This window comes from Eublepharis macularius, chromosome 17 (genome assembly GCF_028583425.1).
Source record: "Eublepharis macularius isolate TG4126 chromosome 17, MPM_Emac_v1.0, whole genome shotgun sequence".
Classification (NCBI taxonomy): domain Eukaryota; kingdom Metazoa; phylum Chordata; class Lepidosauria; order Squamata; family Eublepharidae; genus Eublepharis; species Eublepharis macularius.
The window spans coordinates 27331231-27341319 of NC_072806.1; the positions used below are offsets into that span (position 1 = coordinate 27331231).

The following is a 10089-nucleotide window of genomic DNA, read 5'->3' on the forward strand; positions in this document are numbered from 1 at the left end:
ATACATGTACGTGATGATAGAGATACAGTCTGGATGATTGATTCTATTTTATGTTGTATGCTTTTGAGTTATCAATTGAAATAAAAAAATAATTATTAAAAAACAAAAAAAAATCCTCAGCGATACATTTTGCAACGAGTTTAAGCTGTTTCCGCTGGCAAACGCTGGCTCTGTTCCTGGGGGGCGGGGTGTCTCGACTCTCCAGCTTTTCTGTCGCAACCCGGAGGGGGCGCCAGAGTTCAGCCCCAGAATACACTTGCAAGACCAGAAAGAGACGAGGTGATTCACAGAAGGAGAGCCTCTGAGCATCTGCAGAGTACCCTTTTCCCAGACAAGGTTATGGTATAGCTACTCCTTCCTTGCCATGCTGGTCTCAAATCCTAGCTGGCCTTGAGCCCTGGAACCTCATGCACTTTGAAGGGACGCAACATGAGGCTAGAAGCAGCTGTATGACCTGAATAGGATGGAGAATGAGCTGAAATTGAATCTAGATTGATTGATTTATTTGATTTGCTTTATACACCGCACTCCCCACAGATGGACTCAGGGCACCCCCATATTGGGAGTCTGTATATGGGCATAGCAGATGGCCGAGGTCAGCCCCAGAAAAAGTGGTGGTCTTAGATGGAAGAAGGACACCACCTGCTGGCACTCAGCCAAAGGCCCAGCAGAACATCTCCATTTTACAGGCCTTGCGAAACTGTAACAGGGCCCGGATCTCCAGTGGGAGAGTGTTCCACCAGGCCAGGGTCAGGGCAGAAAAAGTCCTGGCCCTGGCTGAGGCCAGACGGATGTCCTTCGGGCCGGGGACCACCAGGAGTTGCTCGTCTGCAGAGTGCAACACCCTGCAGGGGACGTGATGGAAGAGGCGGTCCCGTAGGTATGCAGCCGGTCCCAGTCCGTGAAGGGCTTTAAACACCAAGGTTAACACTTTGAACAGGATCCGGAACTCCACTGGGAGCCAGTGCAGCTGTCACAGCACAGGACAAATGTGTGCTCGGATTGGTGTTCCGGTAAGGACGTGTGCCGCTGCATTCTGGACCAGCTGTAACTTCCTGATCAGGCCCAAGGGCAGCCCAGCGTAGAGTGAGTTGCAGTAGTCTAGCCTGGAGGTGACCGTTGCATGGATTACTGTGGCCAGGTCCCAGGGTGAAAGATAAGGTGCCAGTTGCCTGGCCTGTTGAATATGAAAAAAGGCAGACCTGGCAACGGTCGTGACCTGAGACTCTGGTAATACTGATGCTGGTCAGTATCAGGTAATACTGATGCTGGTCAGGAAAACAACTGCTTTAGGCAGGCTTTTGCTTAGAGTTGCCAACCTCCAGGTTGGGGCCCTGGAGATCTCTCAGAATTGGAATTGATCTCCAAAGGAAGGGGTATCTGAAGAAGTGCACTGTGGCTCACAAAAGCCCATACTCTACTACAAATTTTGTTAGTCTTATAGGTGCTACTGTCCTCTTGCTCTTTTCTACCAATTGATCTCCAGGCAGCAGAGAGCATTTCCCCTGAAGAAAATGGCTGCTTTGGAGGGTGGACTATATGGCATTATACTCTGCAGAGATCCCTTCCCCCCTCCCCCAACCCTGCTCTCTGTGGGTTCCACCTCCAATTTGCCAGGATTTCACAACCTGGAGTTGGCAAACCTACTGTAGACAAAATACAGCTCTGAAGATCTCAGGGGCTAGATCCTAATCTGTTGAGGCTGGCAGCAAAAAAAAATTCTTTTGCAATATGTGATTCAGAAGTTGTTTCTTTGCAAGGGGTTTTTAACACTGGAGCCTTCAAAATGCTGAGTCTCCATGTGCAGTCTTCAGTGGTACAGTCCATTCGACCTCTTCATTGCCCTGCACTCATCAGTCAGGCAGAACTGTCCCCCATTGCTGCCAGATAAAATGAGCAGCTGCTTAGAAGTAAAGCATGCATCCTGTCCATGTTGTGGGAGATGGACAAACTTACAGCTTTGCAATGCCCCCTCTAGAAGTTCAGAAGAGAGCGCCACAAATCCACCACCCAGGAAAAAAAGATTTTTGAAAGATGATGGCAATCTTCATAGCATAATGAGACACTGTCTGCCAGTATTAACCACTTCTGCACTGGCTTCCTTAGAATACACTTAAACCATTGTTGACTTTGTTTTTATTGATTCCGGCTTTTTTTTTTAAGTAGAGAAGTCTTGAATTAAGAAATGAACCTACAATGCCCTTTGTTCTCACAAGGCTGTTTTGCCCACTGGTCCCAGTTATGCTTTTCTCACATAACTCACTTGTTTATACATTTCTCTTCTGTGGTTTGACTGTAATGCCTACACTGGCTAAAGAGCTGGTGCGGCATAGTGATTAGTGTTGCACTAGAACCTGGGACAATCCCCGCATTGCCATGAAAGCTTGTCAGGTGGCCGTGGGCTTATCACACTGTCAGAATGATGGTTATGAGGATACGGTGGAGGAGAGCAGAACGATGTGCCTTGGTTCACCATTGGGAAGAAAAGTAAAATATAAATTTAAAATAAAAAATAAGCATGTATTTGGTTTTAAGTGGTTTTCTCCTGCTTTTGACCCCTTATACCCACAGGCAGTGCCTTCCAGTCCAAAAGGAGTCTGGAGGATCATTATGCCAGTGTCAACTGATATACAGAGAAAGTTGCGGGGAACGGAGTATTGAGGTTTTGTACCATCTTCACACATTTGGGATCTGTCCTAGAATTATATGTTAATTTTCCCTAGAAGCTAAAATGACAAATCTCAGGCTAAGTCACATCATGACAAGATTCACTTAGAAAAGAAAATAATGCTAGGGAAAGAGGAAGATGGCTGGACTCAATAAAGGAAGCTATGTCCACCAGTTTACAAGTTGCAAGGAGCAGAATACTAAGGTTTTATACCATCTTCACACATATGGGACCTGTCCTAGAATTACATGTGGCTATTCAAAAATTTTCCCTAGAAGCTAAAATGACAAAACTGCAGCTATAGGACTTTGGTCTCATCATGAGAAGACAAGACTCACTGAGAAAGGAAGTAATGCTAGGAAAAGAGGAAGACCCATAATGAGATAGCAGGACTCAATAAAGGCCTCTATGTCCACCAGTTTACAAGATCTGAGCATGGCTGTTAATGATAGGACTTTCTGGAAGTCTTTCATTCATAGGGTCACCATGTCAGAAGTAACTTGATGGCATGTAACACAAACACATACTGGCTCATTGAGTAATCAGCAATACTTCTTTATAGGTGTATACATACACCCAGGTCACCGAGAATCCTTAAGAACATAAGAGAAGCCATGTTGGATCAGGCCAGTGGCCCATCCAGTCCAACACTCTGTGTCACACAGCGGCCAAAAACCAGGTGTCCTCAGGAGGTCTGCCAGTGGGGAAGGGACACTAGAAGCTCTCCCACTGATTGCCCCCCCCCCAAACACCAAGAATACAGAGCATCACTGCTCTAGACAGAGTTCCATCTATACCTTCTGGCTAATAGCCACTGATGGACCTCTGCTCCGTATGTTTATCCAATCCCCTCTTGAAGCTGTCTATGCTTGAAGCTGCCACCACCTCCTGAGGCAGTGAATTCCATGTGTTAATCACCCTTTGGGGGTGAAGAAGCATTTGCTTTTATTCGTTCTAACCCGACTGCTCAGCAATTTCATTGAGGGCCCACGAGTTCTTGTATTGTGAGAAAGGGAGAAAAATACTTCTCTACCTTCTCTATCTCATGCATAATCTTGTAAACCTCTGTCATGTCACCCCCAAGTCATCGTTTCTCCAAGCTAAAGAGCCCCAAGTGCTTTAACCTTTCTTCATAGGGTAAGTGTTCCATCCCTTTAAACATTCTAGTTGCCCTTTTCTGCACTTTTTCCAGTGCTATATCTTTTTTGAGGTGTGGTGACCAGAATTGTACACAGTATTCCAAATGAGACCGTACCATTGATTTATACAGGGGCATTATGATACTGATTTGTTTTCAATTCCCTTCCCAATAATCCCCAGCAGAGCGTTGGCCTTTTTTATTGCCGTTGCACACTGTATCAACATTTTCAGTGAGTTACCCACCACAACCCCAAGATCTCTCTCTTGGTCAGTCCCTGCCAGTTTGGACCCCATCATTGTGTATTTATATTTAGGATTTTTGGCCCCAATGTGCATTACTTTGCACTTGGCCATGCTGAACCTCATTTGCCACGTTGACGCCCACTTGCCCAGCCTCGACAGATCCCTTTGGAGTGCCTCACAATCCTCCCTGGTACCCCAAAAAATCCTCCCTGTGGTACCCCACTGCTTACCACCCTCCACTGTGAATATTACCCATTTATACTGTTTCCTATTCATTAGCCAATTTTTGATCCACGAGAGGACTTGTCCTTTTACCCCATGACTATTGAGCTTACTTAGCAGCCTTTGATGAGGAACTTTATCAAAAGCTTTCTGGAAGTCCAGGTAGACGACATCTATTGGTTCCCCCTTGTCCACGTTTGTTCACTCCCTGAAAGACCTCTTAACAGGTTAGTGAGACAAGTTCTTCCCTTACAGAACCCATGCCGAGTCTTCCTCAGTAGCTTTTGTTCATCAATGTACCTACTAATTCTTTAATGGTTTCCACCAACTTACTCGGTATTGACATTAGACTGACTGGCCTGTAATTTCCTGGATCTCCTCTGGAGCCCTTTTTAAAGATGCGTCTTCCTGAAGAACTGGATTTTTTTTTCTTGCTGTGGCACATCCAGGTAGGGTTAATCATCAACATGAATTTTTATTTATTGTTGTTAATACTTAGTGCAAACACATCCAGCTTGTTACAAAACCAATGCATCATGTAAGTGCATGTTCCATCAAATGCGCATAGCACTGCAGCAGCAGCCTGAACATCACCAAAGAGCCATGTGGCTTCTCCCAGGTTGAGGGTACTAGTCCTCAGTATCCGTGATAGGGAAGAGACCACTGGGTCAGCTAGGGATTGCCACCTGGCATAGAATTCATTTGGAAAGCTTGGGCTCCACTCCCTCCAAAGATGTTCACCTGCAGCAACTTAGCAGTGGCTTCTGTCTTCAAGGGCCCCTTCATAACTAGGGTGGTAGTATTTGAGTTCTGTCTGTGTACATACGAGGGGAACCTCCAAGGGTCCAAGTGTGAGCTGGTCCCCTTACATTCTTCATGGGATGAGAGGGGGCTTCTAAGAGCTTACTGCACCTGAGCAAGCCCTTCAAAGAAGCTCCCCCACCCCCATTCTAGCCAAAAGACTTTTGTGCCGATTCTGGGAGAACTGCATCCCAGAGAACGTCAGTTACCAAGAGGCTGAGTGGAATGGCATGGCACGGTACAGCAAGAAAAGGGCAGAGCGCATAAAAGCTGCCCCCTCCGATACAGACAGGGACAGTCCCATATTCAGACTCTACAGAAGGGACTATAATACATAAGTCAGGAGAGATTGTTGAAGAACAGGCAAGAAGGATAAGGAAGGAAAGTGAAGTCCTGGCTACCTTCCACCTGTTCAGGGCTTCTGTGGTCTTTCCAGAATCCAAGGTACCAGCACAAGCGCACAGTCTGGTGTTGGAACTGGCCTGGTAGAACTCCTGCTAAAGAAGCACTCACCTTGCTCGGGGAAGTCCACACTGCCTGGAGCAGTGGCAGGGAGGGGGGCAGTGCTGGAAGCAAAGGTCAAAACACAGTTGCACAGGGCAAAGTCATTTCAATAAGCACCCTCATTGTGGGGGACACCACATCACACCCTTTCCCCCTCAGCGTGCCCACCATGCTCAGGTCCCTTCCTTTAGAGCTGCACAGACCTGCAACCAGTATGCACAGGCACATCCTCAAAGGATCTCTGGAAGCATCTGTGTGCCTTTTCCCTGACTTGAGGCAGCTCCTGCTTGTTCATAATCCAGCCGGAGAGGCTAAAGGCAGTTGCAACCTGGAAGACCCTTCTCATTCCTGCAGCCCTCCTCTCTTTTTTTCTCTCCCTGGCCTTCAGCCAGTTCTTAGAGGGAACCAAGTAGCATTACTGCCTCTTGTCATGCTGACTGGACCTCAGGTAGTCATTGCGCAGCAGGCGATAGAACAGTACAATGTTCATAGGAGTTATGATGGCCAGGCCCACTGCGCTCACCACATAGGTGGCTGCAGGGATGCTCTCCCGGTTGAGAACCAACCAGCGGGTCATCCAGGCGAGGGTGCTGATGCGAAACACCATATAGGTGCCCAAGTTAACCAGACTGGTGACACGGTAGTAAGACGTGTGCGACAAGCCCGCCATACGCAGGATTGTTCGCAGGTGCAGGAAGACCGAGTTGATTTCCACCAGCAGAGCCACCGTAGCAAAGCCGACAAAGCGGTGGATCAGGAAGGCAATGCTGAAACAGACGATCACCTGAAAGAGAGGGCAAGAAATCAGTCAGCCCCCGGCTACAGTCACTGAAGACAGACATAGATCCAGAGGAGTTAGCCGTGTTAAGTCTGTAGTAGCAAAATAGAAGAGAGTCCAGTAGCACCTTTAAGACTAACCAACTTTACGGTAGCATAAGCTTTCAAGAACCACAGCTCTCTTCGTCAGATGCATCAAGACAGTCAGTCTGATGCACAGACAGATAGTCTGTACTTAAAGTGCTATCAACATGGGTTTTAACTTAATGATGTTATATGGGAAAACTGTATTGTAATATTTTATCCCATTACGTGTTTTATATGATTGGTTTTTATGCTCATGATCTTTGTTCAAAGGAGCTCATTAATAAAGGAAGACGCTGGCAGCAACACACTGTGAGAATGATGGCAGCTGCTTCAAACAGTCTTTCAGCTGGATTCTGAGAACTGGCATTCTGAACACATTGCAATTTGTCAGTCTCTGAGCACAGGGGAAAATCAGCATACCTTCAGGCAGCAAACACACCCAACACACACATGCACACAGAAGGGTGCATCTTAATGCAGAATGGCCAGGTAAGACTTTGTTTTCTCCCTCATCTCCCACCTGAGAAGCATTCCCCCCACCCCCCCACAGCAAGAAACCTCACCACAGAGTGATGGCACAGTAGTTCCCAGCACTCGCACAACTTTTGGTTGCACATCATATCAATGAAGTCCTGGAGGAAATATCCTGGAGAAGAAAACGGGTCTGCTTAGCAAACATCCTTCCTGCGTAACCCCTTAACAAAAGAAAATGACACCTTCTTTGGCAGCTTCGTTATGGTACAGATTCTGCGAACTCAAGCTTGCAGGATTGGAAAAATTCTTCCAGTTTCTAGGTTTCAGAACATTGTCCCTCCACCTATTTAGAATCAAGTGTGGAGGAGAGTTAAATGATCAAATTGTGGGTCAGAGACTTACCCTTTTAGGCCCCTGGCAACCAGATGCCAACTCCCTATTTTCCTGTTCACAGCTCAAATGGACCACTTCCCCTCCCCTCATCCCTGGGACCATCTCAGTGACTCAGGAGAAAGTAGATCCCACCATAAAAGGCGCTATACTCCTGCTGCTGTCCTCACCCCTCAAATGGTTCCCCCCCCCCTGCAATACAACAGCTCCCCAGTTGTATTGTGAGGATAATAACAACACTAACTTGTTCACCGCTCTGGGTGAGGCGCTAATCTGTCTAGAAGAGCAGTATATAAGCGCAGTTGTTGTTATTTATTACCAGGCTAATCAATCTCAAAATGACTGTTCAGGAAAATGAATCGCTGACCAAGGTCCTTGTCCCAAACAGCAGCTACTATGTTAGCTAGCTGGTTGCCCTGAGAATAGCTGACTGTGTGGGACACCTTACACAAGCTTGCATTTATTGTGACAGAAACTTGTGCGGGACACAGGCTGCTTCACTGTGTGCATCTGACACCCACTGTTGGGAAGAGCTGGGGCTGCAACTCTTACAAAACCTGGCGGCATCAGCTCTTCTCACGTGTTAGCCTGGGCCACAGTAAAAGTGTTTAAGGCACTACAGGTCTTTTGATTGCTGTTCGTCCTCAACCTGAGTTTCCTAAGGATGAAAGCCATTGCTGTGACTTTAGTTGGCTCTGGTGTGCAAAGATCCAGAGCTGTCTGGATCCCTAGCAGCTGGTGGAACTTGTTTAAAGGGGAGAAGTCCACCTGGGAGCATCTGGGGCTTGGATGTCAAGCCAGGAAAAGTGGCCAGGAGTAGCAGATGGGGGATGCAGCCGAGCTCCAGAGTGGAATGTGCTGTGCTGGGCAAGAACAGACTTCATTGTTTGCTCCCACCACCACGTGCAAGCTTACAGAATGAGGAAAAGTGCAGCCTCGGCATTGCCTGGCACCACAGCTGCCTCCCCATCCCCATCGATGTCTGGGATGCACAGCTGCTGAGGTGGTTCACAAAGGGGGGGCACTCAGTTTGGGTCGCTCAGGCTGATTTGGGCACTGCAAGGGAAGAAAGGGGTACTGTTGAGCCCTTGGACTGAACACATCCCCCTGCGCCCCTCTGAGCCTGGAGAGATGACGGGGTAGCGGCATCTCTAGATGCCCACTCCTGGAGCCAGCAGAAGGGTTCCCACAGGAAGGATCTCTCTGCGGGTCTTCCCCATCCCAGGGGCAGCCAGCCCTTGACCCAGTCACAGGCTAACGGGGGGGGGGCGGGGCACAAAGCGGTTTCAGGCGCTCCACGCCCTGTCCCCCTGGCAGCCAAGCCAAGCTCTGCACTCCTCCCTCCAGCTGGCGGGGAAGGACTCACCCACGGAGACGCCCAGCAGGCGGTGCGCCCCGGGCAAGTGCGTGTCGATGAGGTCTTCGGCCATCTGCGGGTGGAGGTAGAACCTGCCCCGAGGAGAGAGAAAGAGGGGTGAGCGGGGCCGCCCGCAGCCGAGCCGAGCCCCGGCCGGCCCCGCCTGCAGCCCGGCTCACCCGAGCAGCGCCCCGCCGCCGCTGAGCAGGCTGTGGACGAAGGAGGTGCAGATGTTGCGCCACTTCCAGCGGTTGCGCTGCGCGGGCGGCGGCGGCGGCACGAGGCGCTCCAGCGCGGCGTTGAGCAGCCGGAAGGCGGCCAGAGACCCGCCCAGCACCAGCAGCTCCATCGAGGGCCGCCCGACGGCGCGCCCGCCGCGCCCCTGCCCAGCCGGGCGGCCCAGGGCCCAGCCGCGCGCGCCCGCCGTTGGCTCCGGCCGCCTCGCCTTGTCGTGGCCATGGCGACGCCGCACGCCCGGCCCGGCTCGACCCCTCCGGCCCGCCCTAGCGCGGTGCGCCCTGCCAGCGGCGCCGCTGGGGAGCCCCGCAGAAGCCCCGCCGGCCCGCCAGCGCCGCGCGGCCTCACAGAGCCCCCTCTGACGTGCCCGGCGCGTCGTTGTGTCGCCAGCAGGGCGCGCTTGCTGGGCCGGCGTCCACACGTGCCGGGCGGAGGCGTGTCTGACCGGGCAGCTCAAACCGCGCGCCTCTCCGCCCGGCCGCTTCGCTCCGCCTGGCCCTGCCCTGAGCCGCAGGCGCCTGGGAAGAGGAGCCTGGCGGAGCCGCAGCGCTGCCTTGGGAAAGAAGCCCGGCTCGCCTGCTGCTCCGCGAGCGGCACTTTCATTTCTTGACTTCTTTTATAGGTTCGGCCGCAAGGCGCATGTCAGAATTAGGGAACGGTGCAATAAAACCGGATTACGACAACAGATTGTAATAAAAGAAGGCATACAACACACGGTGCCATGTTTTTTTAAAGATAGTTTCTGGTGGGTAGCCCTGTTGGTCTGCAAAAGAAGAGGAAGACGGGGGGGTCCAGTAGCACCTTAAAGACCAACTTTAAGGTTCTGCTGGACCCGAATTTTAAAAAGAAAACTGCCTTTAGCTGCAGCCCCACTCCATTTATCAAAAGTGTGCTCCTGAACAATTCTATTTTACTACAGCCTTATTCCAATATAAAAACCCCTTAATAACCACAACTGCATTTATATACTGCTCTTCTAGACAGATTAGTGCTTCACCCAAAGCAGTGAACATGTTAGTGTTATTATTATCCCCACAATACAGCTGGGGATCTGGGGTTGAGAGGAGTGGCTTATCCAAGGCCACCTACTGAGCTCATGGCAGTAGTGGGATTCAAACCAGTAGAGTGCTGATTCGCAGCCCAACCACTTAACAAAATCCAAATATTCACTCTTAACAACAACCTTAAG

At 50.1% G+C, this 10089-nt stretch overlaps 1 protein-coding gene across 1 annotated transcript; it reads right to left on the minus strand.

The window, feature by feature from the left end:
* Window positions 1-4773: 4773 nt before the first annotated feature.
* TLCD2 (TLC domain containing 2) lies at window positions 4774-9012 on the minus strand. Its single transcript, XM_055001696.1, has 4 exons — window positions 8843-9012; window positions 8673-8755; window positions 7006-7088; window positions 4774-6362 (listed from the first exon to the last, which is right to left on the minus strand). The coding sequence occupies exons 1-4, from the start codon at window positions 9010-9012 to the stop codon at window positions 5994-5996; spliced, it is 705 nt and encodes a 234-aa protein (XP_054857671.1). The 3' UTR covers window positions 4774-5993.
* Window positions 9013-10089: the final 1077 nt, after the last annotated feature.

Excerpts from the sequence above, each read along its gene's own strand:
- TLCD2 (XM_055001696.1), bottom strand. The coding sequence starts at position 9,012 with ATGGAGCTGCTGGTGCTGGGCGGGTCTCTGGCCGCCTTCCGGCTGCTC. Across the intron at positions 8,756-8,842 it reads GGCGGCGGGGCGCTGCTCGG|GTTCTACCTCCACCCGCAGA; the intron begins GTGAGCCGGGCT and ends TCCTCGGGGCAG. Across the intron at positions 6,363-7,005 it reads TACTGTGCCATCACTCTGTG|GTGATCGTCTGTTTCAGCAT; the intron begins GTGAGGTTTCTT and ends CCTCTCTTTCAG.